The sequence below is a fragment of the Bos taurus genome, chromosome 13, assembly GCF_002263795.3.
Source record: "Bos taurus isolate L1 Dominette 01449 registration number 42190680 breed Hereford chromosome 13, ARS-UCD2.0, whole genome shotgun sequence".
Lineage (NCBI taxonomy): Eukaryota > Metazoa > Chordata > Mammalia > Artiodactyla > Bovidae > Bos > Bos taurus.
The window spans coordinates 62,752,337-62,777,506 of record NC_037340.1 but is presented as its reverse complement, the minus strand read 5'-3'; the positions used below and the strand labels follow the sequence as shown (position 1 = coordinate 62,777,506).

Here is a 25,170-nt window from a genome sequence, read left to right as displayed (position 1 = left end):
GTGTTTCAGGTTCCAGGAAGGCAGAACGAGGACTGGTGCTGGATGCTACAGGAGGTTTTCAGCTTTCTCGTTATATATATGTCAGAGGCAGGCTCTGTTCAAGGAAGGAGTGAGCTCTCTGTTGCTGGAAGTATGTAAATTGATCCTGAAAGGAGGTTCCTGCTTGGGGAGGGGGGTCCTTATGCCCTCTTTGATTCAGGAAATCCCCATGATGCAGCAGAGCTGGCTTCAGGCTCTGTTCCATGCTGAGACTTACCACATAGTCCAACAGGACTGTGAGTTTTCCCGAATGGATCAAGGCAGCTATGATAGCGACCACCACATCCTTCCTCACGGTGAGCCTGAAAGGGGTCTGGTTCAGGGTGGGCAGATTCAGGGAATCCCCAGCAACATTGAACAGCTTAGTCACCTTTCCTTCTGAGTTGAACAACCTGGCCTGCAGAGACACAGAGCAGAGAGAACTCAAGCTCTACAGTGTATCTAGTAATAACCTAGAAGGAAATGACACCCTCCAGCCGGTTTCTCTTTTTGCAGTTGCCGCCAGGAAGCTTAGCCTGGCAGTCAGTGCCTGGCTGTTGTAGATGAAGGGCTATCTCAGCTACTTAGCAACACCGACTCCATCTGCACCCCTCAGGTAATCTCTGGTTTTTAAAAAATCTAGACGTCTTGTTTGGTACTTAGGTTTCAACTTCTCAGACACCCCAGAAACCCTTTAGAAGAAGAGAAAATTCAAGACTGCAGCAGAATGGATGGGAATGTTTGATGCTGCAGTTTTCCAGGGGTCCATGAAAACAGGTCTGAGGTTCCCGCTGCCTTGCTTGGCCTGGTTCCAGAGGGTGTCCAGCCCCCCATGTGGTGGGTGGCTCCATATTTTAGAAAGAACTGATGGTTACTGGGCGCCTCCTGCCTGCCAGGCCACATGTGGTATCGTTTCCTCCTCTCCTTAGTGACTGTGTTATTACATTTTACAAAAGAATTTGAGGATCAGAGAGGTGAAGAAACTTATCCCAAGTCACACAGCCAGAGAGTTTTGGAGCTGGAAGAGAAGTTTAGATCTGTGTGATCCTTCATGATGTGTCTGCATCCTGGGCTCTTGTTCAGAATCACCAGATATTTGAGGATTGTCAGGGGCTTGCCTGAGAGAAAGACCAAGAGTCCCTCCCACTCTGGCCCCTGATGGCAGAAATCAAGGTTGGAGGAGGTTGGGTCATTGGGGTCGATATTCTGTGTGTGGCCCGTACGCTGACTTTTCTTTGCCAGAACGGTTTATGTGGGACGTGGTCAGCTTGTTGAGACTTTTCTAAGTCTGCCTGTGTGTACTGTGACCCGTGTTTTCTCACCTGAAGCAGATCAATGGTCTCTGACTACTGGTGGTCAGAGAAGGGAAGGAATGTCCCCAGTTTCCCCTGGAGGTCCCATGATACTCACCCCCAGGATGAGATGGACAACACTGTGGTCGATGACAGGAGAAATAAAATCAAGCTTCAGGTGCTCAGAGTTGAGAGACATGGGCACTGCTCAGGGAGAAGAAAATTCTGTGAGGGTGGAGGGCAGTGTTGGATGGCTTGGTGGGAAGTTGCTTTTGGCTGAAGCATCATTTTTGCTCGGGGTGGGGCAGGTGTGTAGGGGCAGGAGCAGGAGTCATGATGATGCTGATAAGGACAATGATAAATATAATGAGACTTATCAAGCTGAGATTTATCAAGCACCTGGTAATGCGTTAAATTGTACACATGTTAGCTCATGGAATCCTCACAATAACCTTAGGTCCTGCTATGACCCTCATTTCACAGATAGAGAAACCAAGGCTCAGAAAAGTGACATGACTTGCTCAAGGGCATACTGTAAAAGGATCTGAACTCAGTTGGTCCTGTGTCAACATTTTGGTTTGGAACAAAACTGACCCATTGTTTATACCTCTCCACTTCCCCCACCAGTCTGATCCGTACCCTCCACCCTGGCAGGGTCTGGGTCTGCCCTAGGGATCCCTTGCGTCCTCCTCGGGATTCCCCACTTGGCCACCAGGTGGCAGTGGCATCTCATCTGCCCTAGCTGTTGGGTGGAGAATAGAGATCAGGGAGGTATGTGCGAAGTTCGTTGCTTAGTCTGCCTGCTTCTGGGAGAGCCTGTGGAGCCTGGGGAACCCTCCTGCTCTGCCCCTAGGGAACAGAGGAGCTGGATAGACTTGGGGTTCTTGCCCTAGTAGCTTTAGCTAGCCTCTTTCTGCCTCTGAACCTCAGTTTCCTCATCTTAAAATGGGGAAAGTGAAAGTGAAAGTCGCTCAGTCCTGCACGACTCTTTGTGACCCCATGGACTATACAGTCTCTGGAATTCTCCAGGCCCAAAATGGGGAAGCAGTAGGATACTTGCCTTGTAGATTGTACAGGACTGACACCTAGCAAAATCAGCTCACTCAGATCTGAATGAATCAGACTTGAAACTTACAGAATTGGGTTTAAGCCTTCCCCTATCACTAATTCCTCCTGTGAATTGGACAAATGATTTCATTTCTGAGCCTCAGTTTCCTTATCTGTTAAGTGGGATAATGATCGCTACTTCATGGAGTTGTCTGAGGAGTCAGTGAAGCAGCCCAAGGACTTGGCCCAAAGTGGGTGCTCTATAGATGCTGAAAACCTATTGATTCCATTCTCCTCTTCCCAATCCTCTCTGGTGGCTCTTTGAATGAGCCTCTTCAGATCCCCAAAGAGTAGATGGTAGAGTTTTCTTCTCCCCACCAATCCCCTCTCTGAGGGGGTCCAAGAATTCAGACTTTAACTGTGAAGGGTCTGAGGATACAATTTGTTTCTTCCCTTGATCCCTCTTCTCTGATAGCCCACAGTAGTCTCTGTATCATCCATCCATCCATCTATCCATCCAACCATCCATCCAGCCAGCCAGCCAGCCATCTATCCATCCAGCCAGCCAGCCAGCCATCCAGCCATCCATCCATCCAGCCAGCCAGCCATCCATCCATCCAGCCAGCCAGCCATCCATCCATCCATCCAGCACACATCTGTAAGCACATGCAGAGCATCTGCCATGTACCAGGCACTCTCCCATAAAATTTTAATCCTCAACAATCCTGGAGGCAGGGATGTATAAGCCCCCTTTTTCAAAGCCATGGAACAAATCAGTGGCAGAACAGGAATTTGAACTTGGGTTTATCTGGGCACACACTGGCTTACATAGAACCTTGCATGTATTATGTACTCATGAAATTACAGCTGTGGTGATATCCTGTCTGTTCATCCTGGGCAGAGATCAGATGATGCTTGTCCCTCTTGCTACCGGGCTGAGTTGCTGCTCAGGCCTGACCAGGGGAGGCTTGCCTTGGGCAGAGAGCAGAGGCAGTGCTTGGAGGTCAGCTCAGCAGTCAAGAAAAAAGGAGAGAGAGTGGTGCACCTACCCTTCGTCAGATTCAAGAGTTCCCCACGCATGTCCTCAAAGCCCGCCTTGAGCACAGGACACAGCTGCAAGAGCACAGATGCAGGGCCTCCATCAGCCGGGGTCAGCACCAGCCCCACAGTGACCCACACCCAGCTCACCTGGCTGAGTCCCGCCCCTGTACCACGGCCAGCCAAATTTTCACCCATGTGCTTGAGGACTCAATGGTGCGTCTACTCCCCCAACCATTACCACTGCTCAGAGATCACCACAGCTTCTGGTGTCACCTGGGATCTTTTGCAATGATTTGTCCCTTGCCCAGTGTCCAGGTGTGCCTGACCTGCCAGCTGTCCTCCCCATGAGACTCATCGTATTCACAAGAGCCCATGTTCCCATAAGAGGGAAATCCAGAATGTGTTCCTTCATTCACTTCTTCAGTCAACCCTTGGTACTGACTTCCTTGCATGTGTCACATTAGAACAGAGGCCAGAAAGACAGACGCAACCAGACTGGTAAACATTCTTTGTGGGTTTCTAGCCCCAGCACATCTCTTTGCCCCTTGAATTCTTCTCCCCTGAAAATTCCAGCTGTTCTCGGGAATTCCCTGGCAGTCCAGAGGTTAAGACCCTGGACTTCCAATGCAGGGGATGCAGGTTCAATCCCTGGTCAGGGGCTAAGATCCTACATGCTGTGTGGCTTGGCCAAAAAGTAAAAATAAAACTAAAACTAAAAAAAAAAAAAAAAAATTCATCAGTTCTTGGCAGGGGTGATTTTGTCTCCCAAGAGACATTTGGAAATTTCTGAAGACATTTTCAATTGTCGCAGTTTACCGGGTAGTGTTACTAGCACCTAGTGGGTGGAGGCCGAGGATGATACTAAGCATCCCCCAGTACACGGGACAGCCCCCGAAACGAAGAACTATGGGGACCAAGTGTCACAGTGACAACCCCAGCCTCGGCTCTTCTGCTTGGGAAGGAAGTTAAACATTCACCTCACTTGATCCTGGGCCCCAAAGGCCTTGCTCCTTGCTCGAAGCAGCCTGTTTTCCAGGGCAGTGCTCTGAGACACTGTCATTTTGTCTTAGGTTAAAATTCACCAGTGAAGAACCTTCTGGTTGACCACCTTTTGCTACTTTTGAGAAATGACTATGTACTTTGATAAATGTTAATTTTTCCTATGAAAAGCCAGCTGCTTTGCCCTTCTCCAGCTGCTTTGCCAACCCTGAAACCAGGGAGGATGGAGGAGTTGGGCTCAGGGACTCCCAACATTCTCTGCCTGTTCCTCGTGGGAAAGGGGTTCCTGGCCCTCTCTGCACACCCTCTCGTAATTCCCCTCCCTTTAGTTCCACCCTTGGGCCTCGACCATGGTGACATGCTAAAATCCTCCTTTGGGGGAGCTAGAATCCTCTGAGATACCAGGGCCCCACCAGACCAATTAAATCTGAATCTCTGAGGTCGAGCCCTGATATCAGTATTTTAAAAAAGCCCTCCCAGGAAGTTCTGAAGGGCAGCTGGCATTGGGACCCATGCTGAAAGGGGCTTTAGCATTTTCTAGGTGGGCTCCTGCCACATTTAAACATGCTGCCCCTTTTCCCTTCATGCCACGTGAAATATTCACAGGAGGTAGTCTCAAATCAGTGATTCCTGGTGGGAAATCATGATGATTGACGGAAGGCCAGTTTTCTCAAATTGTTCACTGGATTTGGCTTTTCACCCTTAAAAGCAGATATTTTCTCAAATTGTTTCTCAGTTTTTCAAATTGCTCACTGTATTCAGCTTTTGACTCTTAAAAACAGGCTATTATGCAAAGAACATTTTATAATCCCAGGTTCTTGCTATCTTTTCTAGTGGAAGATATATTTTTAGCTAGTAAAGTATAATGCCAGTTAAAATGTGATTTTGCCGGAAGCTGGGAAAAAATTTCCAGCTGAGCCCTACTTTAAGAAACTGTCACCTTTAAGTAGAAGAAAAATTTCTTAAAAAAAAAATCTCACATAAGAAAAGCTAAGTTTTACAAAATTATTCCTTTCAAAAGGCTCTCTGGAAAGGTTTTAGAAAGTATTAAATAGGACTTCCCTGGTGATACAGTGGATAAGAATCTGCTTGTCAATGCAGGAGACACAGGTTCAATCCCCTGGGAGAATTCCACATTCTGGAAGCATATTAGTCTGTGCACCACAGCTGTTGAGCCTGCACTCTAGAGCTTGTGAGCTGCAACTACTGAGCTCATGTGCCATAACTGCTGCTGCTGCTGCTGCTAAGTCGCTTCAGTCGTGTCCGACTCCGTGCCACTCCATGGACGGCAGCCCACCAGGCTCCCCCGTCCCTGGGATTCTCCAGGCAAGAACACTGGAGTGGGTTGCCATTTCCTTCTCCAATGCATGAAAGTGAAAAGTGCAAGTGAAGTCGCTCAGTTGTGTCCGACTCTTTGTGACCCCGTGGACTGCAGCCTACCAGGCTCCTCTGTCCACGGGATTTTCCAGGCAAGAGTACTGGAGTGGGGTGCCAGTGCCTTCTCCGGTGCCATAACTACTAGAGCCCACGTGCCTAGAGCCTGTGCTCTGCAGCAAGAGAAGCCACCACAGTGAGAAGTCCATGGGCTGCAACTAGATAGTGGCCCCCGCTCATTGCAACTAGAGAAAGCCTTCACACAGCAGTGAAGACCCAGAGCAGCCAAAAAATAAAACAAACAAATGAATAAAAATTTAAAGACATTATTAAATACGGTGAAGCTATTAAAACAGTTATGACTATCATAGAGTGGTATAGGAAATAGATATAACTTAGAGGATATCAAATAATACTGATGCTGAGTGCAGCCACATAAAAGTATGAGTGCAGATGGATGGACATTTGGAAAACAATATACAAAAGAAAAAATAGCTGCTAAGTTAAGGTAGGAGGATTATGGGTATTTTTCTCCCAAAGTTTTGGTTATTATATTGCGTTTTTCAGTCAAAAAAGTTTTACTATAAAAAATATATTAATTATCTGATAAGGTATTTTTAATCCCAGGAGAAGCATTGGTGTGAGCACATCTTGGAATTCACAGTGAAAATCAATGGTCATAATGGCAGATAAATCCAACTTATTGAGTTTTAGCTTATCTGTGACATATAAGGGACATATAAAGGGAGATGGACTCGTGTTCACTGACTCAGAAAAATAAATCCAACAAGACCTGCTGGGTAACAAGCCCCTGATGACACAACCAGGGTAGTGTGGGATCCTGGTGTCCTAGATAGAGCTAGCTTGGATCAATTTTTGAGAACCAACTGTTAAATTTTCAGGAATTTCTAAGCTTGGTGATAAACCTGACATTATTAAAAATCAAGTTGTATACACTTACAATTAAATAAATTATGCTAAGAGCAAAGTCAGCTCAAAACTCATTGCTTCCTAATTATTCTGTTCTATCGTACCGTTATCCATTGCTCTTGAGATTATATATGTCTATTGTATCTGCATGGTGGAAACACCACCCACTAATGTGCAGCCAAGCATGTCTTCCTGACCCTGCTCAAATGTTTGTCCCAATTTCTGTTTAGTGAATTCACACTAGTAGCTTGAAATTGGCAACAGAAGAGGTGTTTACAGCAGGGAAGTCAGTGAATGCTACAAATCAGGGCTTCCTTCCTCCAACCCCTCCTGAGTCGATTGTTAACAATTTATCAGCACATCACTGTCAAGGTCCCTTGGCTGTCTTTTGGCAGTTTCATTACCTTGACCACAAGGATCCACTGCTGAAAGAATGACCCAAGCCCAGAAACGTCCCACTCAAAGGAGACACAGGTCCCTTAGCACCAGCCTGCAGTTCCACCTCTAACCCACAGGGGGGCAGGCTTCACAGACCAGAGAGACGCTGACTCTACTTACCTCGCTTTTCACCAGTTTAGGGAGCGCTGGCGTCAGAAGGCTTATGACCTTGTCGGCTAAGCATTTGAGCAGGAAGGAGAGCCTTTGAGGGAGGAAAAGAGGGGAGAGATGAAGTGGGTCAGGGATGGTCACCTCTCCCCTGTGTTACAGAAGGCGAGACCAAGTCCAGGGAAGGAAGGAACTTGCCCGAGGCACAGGGCCTGTTGGAGACAGGGCTGGGTGTAGCCCCTGACCCTGGGGAAGATGGTGGTTCTCAAGGACACGGGCTGGGGTTTGTCTTTAGCAATATTATCTGGACACTGGAATGAAGGCAGTGGGCATTTCCCCCATTCTCCTGCTAAGGAGGGATGGAGGGAAGCATCCTGGCTTTGAGCAGCTGTTGTGTGCCCTGCACTCAGCTGGGTACTTGAGATCACTGCCTGATCTCATCCTCTCACTATGGAGGTGAGGCACGGGGAGGTGACTTGTCCAGAATGTTGCTTGGACAGTAAATGCGAGAGTTGCATTATGCTCGCCTGACTCCGTAGTTCAGACCCATGGCTGCACCCAAGCCTGCCAGTGGTGGTTTGGGGCCCAGAAAAGAGCCTCCTCTCCACTTTCAAATGTTTGTTCCAATTTCTGGCACGATGCCTGAGATCCCATCATTATTGCTTCACCCTTCAGCTCTCTTTGGTGTCACCGATTTCCTGAAAGGAGCCCCAGACCAGGAACCAGGAGGGAAAAGTCCCTTTCTTTCTGCGGGCCTCCGTGTTCTCCATCTGTAAAATGGGGCCAGAGCACCACCTGGCTTCCCTCCCAGGTGTGCAAGGGGCCGGGAGAGGTGGCGGCACTCACTTGTGCAGCAGGCTGACGCGCAGGCTCCCGCCGGTGTTGGAGCACTCGCTGAGGACCAGGCGGGCGTGGTCCTTCTCCCTAGTCTCCACGTGGATGATGGCTTGGGCCTCCACCTCCACATGCAGCTCCACAACGGTCTTGAAAAGGGGCCTGGGAAGTGGAGGAGCCCCAGGCTGTGAGCTCCAGCCCGGCCTGAGGCCGGATCAAGCCGCAGTTGCTGTCCACCTCCGCCTCCGGCCTCTTGCTCCTCCCTTCTCAGGCTCCATGCTGGGCTCTCCTCGTCCCCTCATGTGTATACCTCACTGTGTCCCAGACTCGGTGTTTGGATTCCTCTTCTGATTTAAATCCTCTACACTTGCCAGCTTCCAAACTTACACCTAAATTCTTTCTCAAACGTCTTACTGGTGTCTCAGATTTAACGTGTATATAGACAGAGGAGCCTGGCGGGCTACAGTCCATAGGGTCGCAGAGAGTTGGACACGACTGAGCATCTAATACACACAAACTGAACTAGGGATCCTTCCCCAATCCCTCTCCTCTCTTGATCTTCCCTGCTTTGTTTTCTGGCCACTCCATACTGTCTTGACCCTTCAACCTCCCCACCACCCTATTCCCACCCCGAGCCCTAATTGAATCCATCAGCAAATCCTCTTGTGTCCTCTGAGACATATTTTGAATCCAGCTTCTTCTCACTACCTTCCTGCTCCTAAACCCTGGTCCACACTCTTATTGTCTCCTCCTGAATTGTTACAGTAGCTTCTGGATAACCTCCCTGCCTCCACCCTTGCGGCCCCCCAACCCCCCACCCCGCCCGCAGCAGCCAGGAGGCTTCTTGAAGAATGTGAAATCACCTCACGTCCCTCCTCTGCTCAGAGCCCTGCATGGCTCCTGTCTTCCTTGGGAAAACCAAGTCCTCACCTTGGCCCACAGGCCCTGTACGCCCTGACTTCCCGCCAGGCTGCCCCTCCCCTCCTTCCTTAGGCCACCCTGTGAACCAGGCAACTGTACTCTTGCCCGTGGGCCTTGCCCTTATTCTCCCCTCTGCTTGGAACTCTCTTTTCCTGCATGGAGGACGGGGGCAGCGAGAATGAGTGGAAGAAACTGTCTGGCTCGCGGTGCCCGACTCAGGGGACACTCACACGTTGAATCCAGCCACCACGTCCAGGGGGGCCTTGACCATCAGCTGCCGGCCGTTGGCCAGGGGCTGCACCTGCAGCTGACCGATGCTGGCTGAGGTGACTTTCATCCTGGATGGGACATGGGAGGGTTGAGATTCATGCTTCATATTCAACTGAGCATCATCCCCAGACTGGTCCCCATCTTAGCTGTCCCCCAAAGTGTCCAGGTGGCAGCTGGACCCAAGCCCTGTCTGCTGACTCCCCTTGGCATGGTTTTGCTCCCCTCCTCCTCCACACTGTCTGGAACATTTGCATGGCTCCCCTCCTAACTCAGGAGATGAACCTGAGCTTCTGGGGCTCACCTGTAAGACCCTCTGTGCCCGGGCCCCTTTGACCTCTCCCTCTTGGCCTTGGGGTCTGAGCACCAGCCATTCTGACCCACCCTTACCCTTTGCCTCTGCTCAGCTCAGTCTCTCTGCCCAAAATGCCATTTCTTCTTGTCTCCTGGTGACCATGGAGTCATTGGCTCACCTGTCCCCACCACTGGGAAGCATCACCTTTTCTCTTCATCCTCCCACCCCAGGCGATTTTCCTCTGGGGTCTTCCCTCTTAGGGTTCCTGGGTCCCTCTTATGGTTCTTGGTAACTCCTCCGGGAGCCTCTGAAGGAGAGGCTTTTTTGGATCCATCCTTCACAGCCAGGCACAGAGTTGACACCAACCGACGCTTGTTGACCATGCAAACAATGTCCAGGGCAGAGAAGTGGGCAAAGAGCCAGCTCCCAGCTTGGTTCTGCTCCACTTACCAGAGAATATGCTTCAGGATGGATTTCACCAGGTTGCCGAAAATGCCCCTGGACGACTCCTCCTCCATGGCAGTGAGCAGTGGCAGCTGCTGCAGGGTGTTGGTAACATCGTGATTCTTCAGTTTCTGAGCCAGCACTGGAGACAGATCCCAGGGATTAGGGTCCAGCGGGAGGGGCAAGGAGGATGGCTTGGTGGGGGCTCCAGGCTGGGAGGGGACATCACTCAGGGCTACTTGGACTGGGACATAAGCTGAGGGTAGGGATGGCTTCATTCTGAGGATGATGGTCCAGATGGATCATGTTCACATGGAGACTGTGGCTGGGCATGGGCGGGACCATTCCCACCTTGAATATCGCCAGCCTCCGCCAGGAGTGTCGGCCAGGACACCTGGAACAGGGACCTACGTGTCTCTCTCATTATCCACTGGCAAACACTCCGAGAGGCAGGGAGCTCCTAAGGCCTTGTTTGGGGCTGTTTTGCTGCTGAAACGAACTTGCTAATGATACCCTGGCATCTGCATTCCATGGGCCTGTTGCCCGAAGAGCCCCAGGTGCTGTACAGAGGAAGAGCCGGGAGCCCTGGGTTCTGGTCCCTGCTGGACGTCTCCCCTGACGACTGGAGCCCATTTGGCTTGTGTGCAGAGCAGGTCAGAGTGCTGGAGAGCTGATGCTGAGAGTGGCATTGGAGAGCAGCCCTCAGCCAATGAATGACTGGTGGGAACTGGTGTATAAAGATCCTGCCTCCCTCCCTCCACCCCAGGGCAGGATGACTCGGGTGTGTGTCCCCCACCGTGTCCCAGAATCCCTGTGTGTTAGTGCCTCGCAGAGACCAAGCCAGCCTTTTAGCCTGCACTGTGACGATGGAGCTGACCCCCATAAATAAGCCTCCTTTGCCAGCCAGCGCACTGTTCAGTACTGTCTGTCGAGGTTCTGGAAGGACATGGAGGAGGAATAAGAAGCTTGGCCCTAGCATGCTCCTCTTGCCCAGCTCCAGTGGTATTACTTCCCAAGACTTCGGGCTGGGAGTTGAGTGGATTTCCTTGGGCAGCCAGTGACCCCCAGCTCCTTTCTAGGTAGTTGCCAGAGACAGCTTCCCAGTGAATCAATGGTAGTCCCTCCTGCAGAGAATTCCATTGGCTCCCCGGCAGGCAGTTCTCTGCCATCTGGCCTCAGCCTGTCAACCAAGGACCGACTCTGACCTGGGACAGTTCAGGGAATTTCCCCACCATTCTGGGAGCTTCAACCTTCTCCCCCCATGAGTTCTGGGGGAGGATTCTCCCCACCAGGTTTTTTCTGTACTTGGATTTGAGGTCCCTGCTGCGTCCCAACCCCTAGGGGATTCTTTGGCATTCTCTCTTTATTCCTTCTTAGCTGGTTTCCCAGTGTTTCAATTCTTGCCAATAATATCTGATACAAACCCATCTGTTGGGCTTACTGTGTGGTTTCTGCCTTCTGACTGGCCCTGACTAACGCACTTGCCCAGTGGGACTGAGCCCCAGTTCCCAGTGATAACTGGCTTGCCTTTACCTGACTTGCTTCCCGCTCTCCTGCAGCTGTTGCCTGGGATCACCTCCAAAACCACCCCCTTGCACACAGCTCCTCGACTCAGACTCTGCTGCTGGGAAACCTAAATGACTGCCCCTCTCCAAGCTCTTTCTGGCTGAAATTCCATGTGCTTGCAACTCAGTGTGGGCCCAGAGCATATGTGCCTCCCCCAGGAGTGCCTGGAGTTCTCAGCTCCCCTTCCATCCTAGGGGAGCCATCCTCTCTAGTGGATATATATAGCCACAGGTTATAGTGCCTTCCAGCTGTGTAGAACCCGGCCCATGCACAGGGCCACAGCCCAGGCCCACTGTATGCAGAAGGTTGGTCTCTGTGCTCCAGGTGGACCATTTTTGGTGTCACAGCTGGGCCAAGGATGCTTCTGAACAGCTAGAAGGCCCAGGACAGCATTCCCCCTATAACAAAGAAGTATTCCATCCCCAAAGTCAGTAGTGCTGAGGCTGAGAAGTTCAGCTGTAAAGGTCATTAAGTGGTTGTCACTTTCTGTCTTATTGGATGATCCTGACAACCTGGGGAGGGGGGAGGCTCTCTTGCAGAGGAGGAAGCCAAAGCTCAGGGAGCTGCCAGGGCCACAGAGCTGGAGCTTGATAAAGCTGTGCCTGGGGTGCAGGCAGCCAGACTCCCAGCTGAAGGGGCTTGCTTTGGAGACTAGTTGCATACTAGGTCTAACCCAGAGGAGGGGCTCTGGCATCGGGGTTTAGGCAAGAGCAGCCGGAGAGGCATTTGCATCAATGTATGTGGTGGCCGCATACTCCTCTGAGGGCTGTGGACCTCAGAGTGGTAGGTTTTAGAATCATGGAATTTAAGAAAGGGATCTTGGAATCATAAATACTTGAGATCATAGACCCTCCCAACCTTTGTAACTCACCTCGTCAAGTCTCACTCAAGACTTGGGATCCAACCGTGCCTTGTATACCCCTAGTGATGGGGAACTCCCTCCCTCCCTGGGCGGCCAAGACTTACTTTGCTTGATGACTTCTGTGCTGAGACTGAGAACCACAGGAGGGCTTAAGGTGGCTCCTACCAGGTTGGCTGCCAGCAAACCACAGAGGAAGGTGAAGGTCCACGGGTAGGCCATCTTCTTCAGGGTCGGCAGGTGGCACGTGGCAGAACCTGGGATGAGCACAGAGGGCTCCGTTAGCTGAGCAGAGAAGGCCCAGGCCAGGCCTGCCACACCTGGTGACTTGGGGTCATAGAGTCCCGGAGAGTCTGTTCAGTGAGATGGTTAGGAGAGTAGGTGCTGGAGCCTGACTGGGTCTCTGTGTCCTTTGACAATCAACTTAACCTCTCTGTGCCTCAGTTTTCTCATCTGGAAAATAGGCATCATGACTGCTACTTCATGGAGTTGAGATTAAATGAGATAATATCTAGAAAGCATTTAGCACCATGCCTTTTGTATGGTGGGATTCCCAGGTGGTGCTAGTGGTAAAGAACCTGCCTGCCAGGGCAGGAGATGTAAGAGATTTGGGTTTGATCCCTGGGTGGGGAAGAAACCCTGGAGAAGGGCATGGCAACCCATTGCAGTATTCTTGTCTGGAGAATCCCATGGACAGAGGAGCCTGGAGGGCTACAGTCCATAGGGTCACAAAGAGCTGGACACGACAGAAGCAACTTAGCATGTAAGCATGCTTTTGCAAGGTGAGCACTTGGTAAATATTAGTTATTTTCTTACAGGACATCCACCCTCAGTGCTCAGGACAAAACATTTCTGCTTCTGTTTTTTTTTTTCCCCACCCATCATTGTGGCACTTAAAGCCCTCAACCTCAGCCAATTTCCCTCCCTGGGTTTTCCCTCTTGCTCTATGAAGTTCCAGTCATTCCAAGCTGCCTGAAGTTCCCAGAACAAACCCTCCTCTCTCCCATCTGTGTCTTCACCCTGCTCTTCCTGCTTCCTGCAGTGCTGACCCCTTTCCTTATCTGCCTGCTGAACTCCTGTTCATTCTTGAAAACTCCACTCACGTGTCCCTTTCTCTGCAGAGATTTCCTTCTCCTGGAACCTGAGAGCCTGGACCATACTTGCAGAAAGGTCGCCCTGGGGGCTAGTGTGTGTCCAGGACAGGAAGTGCAGGCTGGAAGGAGATGAGCATTCAGGTAGGAGGCAAAGTGGTAGGAAAGCTGTTTTGCTTAATTCGCAGGATTCCCCCGACCAGACTGTGAGTTCCAGGAGGACAGATTGGGTCTACCTGCTCCCTTCTGAGTCCTCAGCACTCAGCATAGCACACAGTGCTTTAATAAGAGGTTGCTGAATGAATGAATGGCCCTGGGAGCCCTGGAAGAATTGGGGAGTGTGAGTTTCTTAAACTGAGGAGGTCTGGGCCATGGGAGCTGCTGTCGATTCACAGGACCCTCGTTCCTGAGTCTTGGATGCCTGAAGGAGGAAGAGAAGTGTCATGGGCTTGGGAGTCAGACAGACCCGAGTGGGAGGGCTGCCTCTACAACTTGCTGGGTGTTCTCAAGCAAGTGATTTGTCCTCTCTGTTTCCTCATCTATAAAATAAGGGATAATGATAACGATACTTACCTCGCAGGGTTGTTGGGAGGATTCAATGGGACCATCCCTTTGTATGACACAAGTGCCCGATGAGGGTTAGCTGTTATTCTGATAATGACAGTTATGGTCGCTAATTCTGGGGTCAGACGGAGCCACCTTGCAGTCAAAGCCAGGAGACAGAGGGGACGCCCTCCCTGCACTTGCTCCTTTGCCCAGGAAGCCCCCATCCCCACTCCATTGTCTTTTTGTTTCAAGTGTCTTGACCCTGTTTTCCCTTCATTATTAACTCACACTGCTCTGTCTCCTCTGATCAGAAGCTCTCAGGGGGGCAAGTGGATGGTTGCCTTCCCTCCTGTGGAAAATTGTCTTCTCTACAAATTCCAAGCACCATACACCCAACCCGCCACATTGCATCTTGCCTCCTGGCTTTTGCCTCTTTGACTATGCTGTCCCCTTTGCACGAGATACCCTTCTTTCTTCCTTTGTCCAGCCAGTTTCTACTCAGCTTCTCCACCAATGTATCACCTCTTTCAGGAAGCCTTCCCTGACTGTCCTCTGCCACCATGTCCCTGGGCTCTCCTTGAGCATAGCATGTTGGTCCATTCTGGGAATATCTTGGGATCCAGGACAGTTTGATAGTTTTGTCTTCAGAATCACCCCAGCCCAGGGCTGGCCATAGAGCAGCTGGTGTGCGTGGAGTAGGTTAATGTCACTGGGATGAGGTCAGGGAGAGATGGAGCCAGTCCAGTTCCCTCCTCATTGCTGTTTTGTCTTCTGGGTGAGAAAGCTGGACTCCCCTTCACCCCCGGCCCTGACCCTAACAGGGTCCTAATGGACTGAGAGGGGCCTTACCAGGGGGTCAGGCCTCTCTCCTGCTCCTGACCTGACCCCAACAAGTGTCTCTAGCTCAGACCCTTCCTGGTGACGTAGGCCCTTCGCCCCTTCCCTACACATTTACCTGGACACGCGGATTCCTCGGCCTGCTGCTCTCCTTACCTGGGCGCTGCGTCTGGAAACCCAGCCTTATATCCTGCACACCCTCTGCATTTGGACTGAGGTCTCCAAAATAAATATTTGTGGCATCTGGTAAACCACAGAGCTGCTGGGAGGCAGACTTGGTACTCCAGTTTCCTGATGTTTGGAGAAACAAGGATCCGGCTGACGTGAAGGATAAGGGTGGGGCACTGGGGCACATGGCAGGAAACTGGACTAGACAGCATGTGGCCTGTGCAAAGGGCTCCCTGCCTCCTGGGCAGCCACTTCCGTGAAGAGGGGCAGTGATGAGACCAGGGGCAGTGATGAGACCAGGGGCAGAGAGGAGATGAGGGGCAGAGATGAGACCAGGGGCAGAGATGAGACCAGGGGCAGAGATGAGATGAGGGGCATTGATGAGACCAGGGGCAGAGATGAGGACAGGGGCAGAGATGAGACGAGGGGCAGTGATGAGAACAGGCACAGGAATGGGAACAGGCACAGGGATGGGAACAGGGGCAGAGATGAGACGAGGGGCAGAGATGAGACCAGGGGCAGAGATGAGACCAGGGGCAGTGATGAGACCAGGGGCAGAGATGAGAACAGGGGCAGTGATGAGACCAGGGGCAGTGATGAGAACAGGCACAGGGATGGGAACAGGGGCAGAGATGAGACGAGGGGCAGAGATGAGACCAGGGGCAGAGATGAGACGAGGGGCAGAGATGAGACCAGGGGCAGTGATGAGACCAGGGGCAGAGATGAGACCAGGGGCAGTGATGAGACCAGGGGCAGTGATGAGAACAAGGGCAGTGATGAGAACAGGCACAGGGATGGGAACAGGGGCAGAGATGAGAACAAGGGCAGTGATGAGAACAGGCACAGTGATGAGACCAGGGGCAGAGATGAGAACAGGGGCAGTGATGAGACCAGGGGCAGTGATGAGAACAGGCACAGGGATGGGAACAGGGGCAGAGATGAGACGAGGGGCAGAGATGAGACCAGGGGCAGAGATGAGACGAGGGGCAGAGATGAGACCAGGGGCAGTGATGAGACCAGGGGCAGAGATGAGAACGGGGCAGTGATGAGACCAGGGGCAGTGATGAGACCAGGGGCAGTGATGAGAACAAGGGCAGTGATGAGAACAGGCACAGTGATGAGACCAGGGGCAGAGATGAGAACAGGGGCAGTGATGAGACCAGGGGCAGTGATGAGAACAGGCACAGGGATGGGAACAGGGGCAGAGATGAGACGAGGGGCAGAGATGAGACCAGGGGCAGAGATGAGAACAGGCGCAGAGATGAGACCAGGGGCAGTGATGAGACCAGGGGCAGAGATGAGACCAGGGGCAGTGATGAGACCAGGGGCAGTGATGAGAACAAGGGCAGTGATGAGAACAGGCGCAGGGATGGGAACAGGCACAGGGATGAGACCAGCGGCAGAGATGAGACCAGGGGCAGAGATTAGACCGGGGCAGAGATGAGACCAGGCACAGGGACGAGAACAGGGGCAGAGATGAGACCAGGGGCAGGGATGAGACCAGGGGCAGGGATGAGACCAGGGGCAGAGATGAGAACAGGGGCAGAGATGAGACCAGGGGGAGGGATGAGACCAGGGGCATTGATGAGTCCAGGGGCAGAGATGAGAACAGGGGCAGAGATGAGACGAGGGGCAGTGATGAGAACAGGAGCAGAGATGAGAACAGGCGCAGGGATGAGACCAGGGGCAGAGATGAGAACAGAGGCAGAGATGAGACGAGGGGCAGAGATGAGACAAGGGGCAGAGATGAGAACAGGCGCAGGGATGAGACCAGGGGCAGAGATGAGACGAGGGGCAGAGATGAGACGAGGGGCAGAGATGAGAACAGGCGCAGAGATGAGACCAGGGGCAAAGATGAGACCAGGGGCAGAGATGAGACCAGGGGCAGTGATGAGAACAAGGGCAGTGATGAGAACAGGCACAGGGATGGGAACAGGGGCAGAGATGAGAACAAGGGCAGTGATGAGAACAGGCACAGTGATGAGACCAGGGGCAGAGATGAGACCAGGGGCAGTGATGAGAACAAGGGCAGTGATGAGAACAGGCGCAGGGATGGGAACAGGCACAGGGATGAGACCAGCGGCAGAGATGAGACCAGGGGCAGAGATTAGACCGGGGCAGAGATGAGACCAGGCACAGGGACGAGAACAGGGGCAGAGATGAGACCAGGGGCAGAGATGAGACCAGGGGCAGGGATGAGACCAGGGGCAGGGATGAGACCAGGGGCAGAGATGAGAACAGGGGCAGAGATGAGACCGGGGGGAGGGATGAGACCAGGGGCAGTGATGAGACCAGGGGCAGAGATGAGACGAGGGGCAGAGATGAGAACAGGCGCAGAGATGAGACCAGGGGCAAAGATGAGACCAGAGGCAGAGATGAGACCAGGGGCAGTGATGAGAACAAGGGCAGTGATGAGAACAGGCGCAGGGATGGGAACAGGCACAGGGATGAGACCAGCGGCAGAGATGAGACGAGGGGCAGAGATTAGACCGGGGCAGAGATGAGACCAGGCACAGGGACGAGAACAGGGGCAGAGATGAGACCAGGGGCAGAGATGAGACCAGGGGCAGGGATGAGACCAGGGGCAGGGATGAGACCAGGGGCAGAGATGAGAACAGGGGCAGAGATGAGACCAGGGGGAGGGATGAGACCAGGGGCAGTGATGAGACCAGGGGCAGAGATGAGAACAGGGGCAGAGATGAGACCAGGGGGAGGGATGAGAACAGGGGCAGTGATGAGAACAAGACCAGTGATGAGAACAGGACTGGTGATGAGAACAGGGGCAGGGATGAGGTATTATGCACCCGCAAGCAGTCCTATCAATGGAGTCTCATTCCCACCAGGGTCAGCATGGCTATCCTGACTTTGCCACAAAGGCACCAGCTTCACCAGCCAATAAATGACAGAGCCACATTTAAACCAGAACTCTGATTTCAAAACCTATCTAGGGATGTCCTGAGTTCAGGTTCTGGCTCCACTATTTCCATGCTGTGTGACTCAGAGCACATTCCTAACCTCTCTGAGTCTCTGTTTCTCATCTGTTAAATGGGTATAATGTCAGCACATGGGTCATACATCCCGGCACAGAGTAAATGCTCAATAAATGTGCACTTTTTGCTTTTGTATTAATATTATTGCTTAAAATAGAATAAGCCTTTGCAGAGAGGTTACAATCATATTAACTGGGAGGATGGAAGGAAGGGCCTTGCCCATCCCTTATTCCTAAACACATCTTAGGATTTAGGAGTACACATATCCATGAATTAATTCACCCACGAGAGCAGGTTTGAATCTCATTTTTGCCACTTTGTTGAGTGACTGTGGGCAAGGTACTTCACCTCTCTGGGTCTCAGTGTCCTCATCTGTCAAATGGGGATAATGGTAACCCAGGCTGCTGAGAGTGTGAACTGAGCCACGCACTCACCCAGCACTCAGCCCAGGCTGAGTTATTCTGCAGCAATGAGCACTGTCTTTGCCTTGCCTGTGGCCTCAGCAATCTCAGTGAATATTCATGGATTGAATGAATGAGGCTTTGTCTTGAACCAAGGGGACAAATGAACTGCTCCACAGGACCCCTCTCGCCCACTACCTGGGATTGGCCCTGAGTGTACCCAGGGAGTCTGAGGCCCTAGGAAGTGAGTGGACTTGCTCCAGGTCCACGCTCAGCGCTTCTGGAGCTGGCACTTGAGTATATTGTTTTGTCCAGACCACACGCTCTTCACCACTATGCCATCCGTCCCCTGTGAGTCCAGGTCAGTGTCGGGAGGTAGGACTCAAACAGGGCCTGGTGGGACTGCCCTCCCTGGAGATGTCGAGAAGAAGAAGGCAAGAGTGTTTGCCCTCCTGCCATGTCCGAAATGGGCTCGCGGCTCCAAACACCCGATGATGAGAAGCTTCTGGGACCGGAGAGACTTCATGGAGGGAGCCTGCCATTCCCCCGGGCACATCTCCAGAGGAAAGAGGCCTCCTCTGCGGCTCTCCTGCTGGCCCTGCTGCCGCCCATGGACAATGAGCCTCTGTGGGAGGCCTGAGCCCAGTGACAGGGCCTAGGCCTCAACCAGCTCCTGCTTCCTGCCTCTCGGTCCAAACACATTCACTGGGGCCAGCAGGTGTGACGGCGCCTCTAAGTTCTGGCACGCCTCGGAAGCCACAGGGCACCGCAGCCCTGCCCTCAGTGCCACTCAGCTCCCTCCCCCCAACCCCAGCTGCTCAGGGCCTCTTTGTCCCAGCCTGTCCTCTTTTCAGCTCTCGGGCCTTTGTGCTGTGTCCCTTCCCAGATGCCTCGTCCAGCCCCTTGTCCATCCTGCCCTGTCTGCTGCACGCGTCTGGAGTCCACCAGCCGTGGACCCAGCCCTGTTCCAGGCTCATCAGCTGTGTGGCTGGGGGAAAAAGGCTCCTCTCTGGGAGCTGCCACTTCCTCAGTTGTAAGATGGGGCTGTTTTGAGGGTCACATAACAAAATGTGAAATGCTTAGACCATCAGTGAAAGTGGAAGTGTTAATCGTTCAGTCTTATTCAACTCTTTGCGACCCTATGGCCTGTATCCTGCCAGGCTTTTCTGTCCATGGGATTCTCCAGGCAAGAATACCAGAGTAGGTAGCCATTCCCTTCTTCAGGGGATCTTCCTGACTCAGGGATTGAACCAGGTCTCTTGCATTGCAGGCAGATTCTTTGCCATCTGAGCCACCAGGGAAAGGCGATTATTATTATTGAAATATTAACATCATTGACCTTCAAGGCCCAGTTCAGAGGCAGTATCTGCTTCAAGCTGCCTGACTGCTGCCCATGGATGAGTGTCCTCCCCAGCGCTTCCTCAAGTTCCCAAGCTCAAGCATCGCCAGAGGCGCCACACTTCCACAGAAGCTATAAAGCAAGAGGAGGAGCCAGACCGCAGTGTGAGCAGGCGGCCAGGAGGAGTGGCACTGCTCTTGGGCCCCTCCTATGGGGGCTCCTGGCCCAGACTAAGGTGAGAAAGGAGTCAAGAGGGCAAAGGAGGCAGATCTGTGAAGATGCTTCTCAGCAGACAGCTGTGGTCCCCTCCCCCACCGGCTCAGTGAGGCGAGCAGGGGTGTGTGCCCTCGTCCAGGCCTAGAGGGGTGCAGCCCTGGACTGGGATGCGCGATGGACAGCATCCTGTCTCGTTCCTGAGAGAAACAGGCTGAGGAGCTGACGTCATCAGCTCAGGTGGGCAGAGTGGCATTTGAGAGGGAAAAATGACTGCTCTCTGCTCGCTAAGGCTGTGGTCAAAGTGTGTGTGTCTCTCTGTGTGTGCTTTTCCAAAGGCCTGGTATGGACCCTGCAGGAGCGCGATCTGGTCTGGGGCTGATTTCAGCCCTTCCCATTCTCATCCCCTGGGCAGTGAGGAAGGGGTGCCAGAGAACCAGAAACTGGGGTGGCATGTAGGGGGGTCAGTGATTGGAGAAGCTCTGCCCTCCTCTGGCACTGCGGCTTGAGAGGCCTGGCATGAAGGTGTGAAACACCCCCATGAAGGTGCCTATGAGACTCAACTCAGAACAGTTTCTGCCTCTTCAGGAAGCCATTTTGCAACAGTACCAATCCAGGTAACTCTCTCCTGCTTCCTGCTCTCTTCTCCCTGCCTGTGATCCATCCAGATGGAGCCAAAGAGGAAGAAAAGGTGAGCGTGTGTTCCTGTGTGTGTGTGTGTGTGTGTGTGTGTGTGTGTGTGTGTGTGAGAGAGAGAGAGAGAGAGCGAGAGAGCTCTTTTCCCCTGCCAAGCCGATACACAGAAACCTGGGTTAAGCATGGGGAGAGAGTTTGCTGTTGAACCAGAGCTGTTCACTCCAACACAGCAAAGTGGCAGAGTGGAAAAGACCATCTCTATTCTACACATCACCAAAAGTAGGGGCCAGAAGGGAGAGAATAGCAGTATTAACACCCCTATTTCCCAGATGAGGAAGGTTCTTGGAGAAGGACTTGCCCACGGCCTCACAGCTATAACTGTGGAGCCAGGATCTGGACTCAGTTCTGTCTGACTCAGGCAGCCCATTCTGCCCCTCTGTCCCAGCCCACCCCATCACCCCAAGTGGGATGAGGGGCACCTTTTTCTCAGAAATCTGTGGAAAACCAGAAAGGGTCTCTGAGAACATGGCAGGGTTAGACAGATGGAAATCAAGAGAACTTGTGGACTTTTTCTGTCTCAGAGGGCAAGAAGGAAGCCACATGAGAAATTCACTTGAATGGGCTCAAGTCTACAATTTGAAAAGGCTCTTTGTTGGCACCAAAAATGCCACCAGAAACATTTCACCTCTTGTGCCAAGTCCTGTTGCATGGTAATGACTGCTGGAGATGTCCTCAAGTGTTAGAAGAAATTATGATGATTGATTAGCAATGTCTGCCATGAGCAATATAGATGCTATATCCTTTCTCCATCCCACCTGCATCCTTGTTGAAGATTTTGCATTCCCTTGCAAAAAGTCAGAGAGATAACTGAGTAGAGAGAAAGTCTCTAGACAACATAGAGTTTGCTAAGGCCTTTAGATAAATCAGTTCTTATCTCTGGGCCTTAGGCTCCCCAACTGTTAGATAAGGATGTTGGACTTTTTGATGCTGTGGGTCAGGCTGGCTCTGATAACCTTTGCTTATAGCAGTGGGAGCTTGGTAAATATGCAGTGTGGAATGACCTTTTCTAGAGAGCAAATTTGTTCTTAGGAAGGCTCATATCCATGACCCAGGGTGTGCGTAAGTTCTGTCCGAGGGAATTGCCCAGGGATGTGGGCAAAATGAATCATTAGTGTAACTGAGCAGCATCCTATGGGGCTTCCTGGGACAAACCTTCCCTCTCCCACCCCTGCCTCCTCTCTGTAGAAAAACTTTAGTCTCCTTCTTTGTGTTCCTAAGAATAAAATTAATCAGAATAGCAAGAAAATGAAGAAATAAAGGAAAATGGTGAAGCAAGACCGAATAAGATTAGTTTAGCCATTATATGGTCAAGTTCCTTTAGTTCCTCCTCTAGAGCTATAGATAATATCCTGAGCCATGTCATTTGATCTATGTCACAGATACTGAAACCCCTACCAGGTGGAAGAAGTTAACTGTATGCTGCCCACAAGCATGGAGACCAGGAGGTTGATGATGCTGACAAATAAACTGGATGCACACTGCAACATTATGTATCATGCACCAGTTTAAATGTCTATCGATTTTGCCATACATCAACATGCATGCATGCAGGCAAAACCAATACAATATTGTAAAGTAAAATAACAATAATAAATTAAAAAAAAAGATGCAAAAGCACAAGCTACAAATCAAAAGATTGATACTTAAAAAAAAAAAATGTCTATCAACAGGGGATTTGTCAAATAAATTGTGGGCCCCCAGGCAGCAGTCACAAAGCAATATGGAGAAACTAATTAAAGACTCTTAGCAGGTGAAAAAGGAAATAGTTTCTTCTGTTTTGTATAAATTTTTTTTTCCATCTAGAAAAAATACTGGAAGGAAATACACCCAAACAGTAACAGTGCTTATCTCTTGGTTTGTGTCATCATCGGTGACCTTTACCGTTGTCTTTCTGTTTTCAGAATTAAACAACGGTTACACTGAATTCATATTTGGATCAACAAACAATCCCATGAAATGGCTTGAAAATGAATAAATAAAGATTGGGTAGAGGACAGGATGTGGAGGAAAGCTCATTCTTTCCCCAGAGCTGGCCCACAAGCCCCCACCAACTCAGGATTCCTGGGAAGCACCGTCAGGGACAAGGATGATAGCTGGAACAAAAAGTCCCTTCACTCTAGTCCCGGAACCACCAAGAAAGGAAAAAAAGAAAATCTGTATTGGAACCTCGTGGGTACAATCCCTCTTTTGTGGGGCAGGAATAGCTTAAGATTCAATGCAAACAAAACTTGGTTAAACCAGACTCCTAGATCTAAGAGGGACAGTGCAGGAAGGTCAGGTATGCCTTGCCTGTGTAGGACTCACAGTCAAGGGGGTGTGTGTGTGTGGGGGGGTCTTACAGAGACAGAAAGGACAGGTCACATGAGGGTCAAAGCAGGGAGAGAGCTAAAGACTGTGATTTCTCATTAATGAGGTAGCATGGGGTTAGATGGTGGTCAGCTTGGCCTTGGTAAGCAAGTGCTCTAAGAAAGGGAAATCCAAGCAGAGCTACCGGGCTGAAACTGCAACAAACCTCCGCTCTCCTGGAAGTGCTGTGATGGAGGTTGGCACAGGGGTGTTAGCAGGGCCAGACAAGCAATACAAAGGCCAGAGTGTGGGACTCAGGCAAAAGGTGTCAGGTGACAGAGTGTGTAGCTTGGTCCACGCCTGTCTTGAGTATGACAGTTGCCAACAGCCTGGAGAGGGTGCCCTGCGTGTTTGGGGAGAGTAATAGTTGAGAAGGCTTCACAGAAGAGGTGACTTTTCATCTGGGCTGGTGAGTTGGAGAAGCTGATATGGAGAGTTAAGAAAGAGCACCTTCCAAGTTTTTCCAAGAGCACCTTCCAAGTGGAAGGACAAAGAAAGGAGGTGGGTTTTGCAAAGAGTGAGTCTGGGGCTTGTCTGTCTCTTCCTCTGGAGAAAGAGGACAAAGAAGGCTTTCTTGACATAAGAGAAGCCATTTTGGCTTAAGCCATTTATGATCTAAATTTGGCCACAGTACTTGCCATTGAACATGTCTCAGTAATCAATGATTTCAAGGGAAGTGAATGAATGCAGGAACAAAGGAAAAGTTGTCAAGAAACAATAGCTCAGTGACAAAACAGAGTCCAATTTCCTCCTTGTGGGATATACCTAACAATCTGATACAGTCTTTGAGTTCTGCAGGAACTCAGGCCCCCACTCAAGCTTGGATGGAATGATGATGTTGGCCCTCCTGACTTCAGTCAACTAAAGCTTGGACTCTGAAGACCTTGGCCCCAAGTTTGTGCTGAATTCTCCTCTGCTCAAGCCCTTCGTGAATATACATGTACCCTTAGCTTTAAAATTCCCCAATTTTGCTGTTCAGGGAGACACTGCTTTGGGAAAGAAGCCTGGTGTTTTTACTGGCTGTAAGTAACAAGTCCTTACTTCTGATCTTTGGCTAGGTTGTGTCTTTTGGCTCAACATCCACCAAGCGTTGCAACCAGTTTTTGGGTAACATCTGAGCCCTGCGATGAAACAGAGTGGATAGAAGGGGAGTGGGCTTGGGTCATTTCCATTGGAAACAAGACCCAGGGTTGGAGGTGGATGATGGGAACTGAGCACTAGCAGGGCTGGGGTCCTAGTAGCCCCTTGGCTCACCCCAGAAAGCTGCAGGCTGCAATGGAGCTTCCCTCAGGCAGAAGAAGAGTGTGATCTGGCTTCCTAAACCATGCCTGTGGAATGCTGATTGTCTGAACACTGTGACTCCAGTTCTCCCAGGGCCTCTCTCTGTATCTCTCACACAGACTGGCTTCTCTTATGTCTTTATCTCTTTCTTCCTGTCTCCTTCTGTCTCTCTCTTTCCATCTCTTGGGGGCCACATTACAGGCCCCCAGAGGGAGCTAGGGGGAGCCCTGTGGAGAGCACAGATGACCCTCTGCTGTCAGAAAGGGCTTGGGCCCTGCCCTCATCACTGAGGTCACTCAGCAGTGGCTGACTTGGCTCAGCTGTGGATGTGGGAATGGAACCACATAGACACATAAGCCCTTCCCAGGCCTGTCCTAAGCACCTATTAACTCACTTAACCCTCAAAATGTTAGGAGAACCACTGATGAAAACTGCTGCCCACCCACACACTTCCTGGCCAGGCACAATAGTAACCACTTTACTATTACTAACCACAGTAATAACCATGCGCTATCATACAACAGGAGGTCCTGGTAAGGAACAACACCAACCAGAAGAATCTGGGAAATGTCAAAAGGAGAAAGGAGATGCCAGTCCATATGTCCTACCAACCTTTCAGCATCCTTCTCACTGGAATCCATCTCACTGATGCTCATGGCCAGGAAAGACCCTGAATCAGAATGACTGGCCAGAGGCAAGTCGTAAATGCTCTCATTACCATAAAGCCTGAGACTGTGAGCCACGTGGTAGAGCGGTTGTCCTGAGTTCCCTCACCCCCCTGCCCTCTGCTCAGGTGCCCCTTCCAATAAAATCTTATGCTTTGTCAGCA

The 25,170-nt window shown here is 51.2% G+C and overlaps 2 protein-coding genes across 7 annotated transcripts in view; one reads left to right on the top strand and one right to left on the bottom strand.

The window, feature by feature from the left end:
- Window positions 1-15,140, bottom strand: part of BPIFB1 (BPI fold containing family B member 1) — a 23,598-nt gene extending 8,458 nt beyond the window's left edge. The window contains exons 1-9 of one of the 3 annotated variants that reach the window (XM_005214500.5): window positions 15,064-15,140; window positions 12,541-12,690; window positions 10,015-10,150; window positions 9,233-9,340; window positions 8,094-8,243; window positions 7,260-7,341; window positions 3,407-3,470; window positions 1,429-1,514; window positions 257-436 (exon numbers count right to left, since the gene is read on the bottom strand). In XM_005214500.5, the coding sequence (XP_005214557.4) occupies window positions 257-436; window positions 1,429-1,514; window positions 3,407-3,470; window positions 7,260-7,341; window positions 8,094-8,243; window positions 9,233-9,340; window positions 10,015-10,150; window positions 12,541-12,655 (921 nt within the window). In that variant the 5' untranslated portion in view covers window positions 12,656-12,690; window positions 15,064-15,140. 3 annotated transcript variants of the gene reach the window in all.
- Window positions 13,416-25,170, top strand: LOC107133078 (U1 small nuclear ribonucleoprotein 70 kDa-like). 4 transcript variants are annotated; one of them, XR_001501731.3, is made up of 3 exons: window positions 13,416-13,668; window positions 13,920-20,258; window positions 20,357-25,170. XR_001501731.3 is itself a non-coding variant. In XM_059893020.1 (2 exons), the coding sequence occupies exon 2, from the start codon at window positions 15,389-15,391 to the stop codon at window positions 16,517-16,519; it is 1,131 nt and encodes a 376-aa protein (XP_059749003.1). In that variant the 5' UTR covers window positions 13,416-13,668; window positions 13,920-15,388; the 3' UTR covers window positions 16,520-25,170. The 4 variants fall into 4 exon arrangements, 1 of the variants encoding a protein (XP_059749003.1); XR_001501732.3 differs by having other exon boundaries at window positions 13,920-20,709; window positions 22,616-25,170; XR_009496979.1 differs by having other exon boundaries at window positions 13,920-24,082; window positions 24,866-25,170.

Excerpts from the sequence above, each read along its gene's own strand:
- LOC107133078 (XM_059893020.1), top strand. The coding sequence starts at position 15,389 with ATGAGGGGCAGAGATGAGACCAGGGGCAGAGATGAGACCAGGGGCAGA.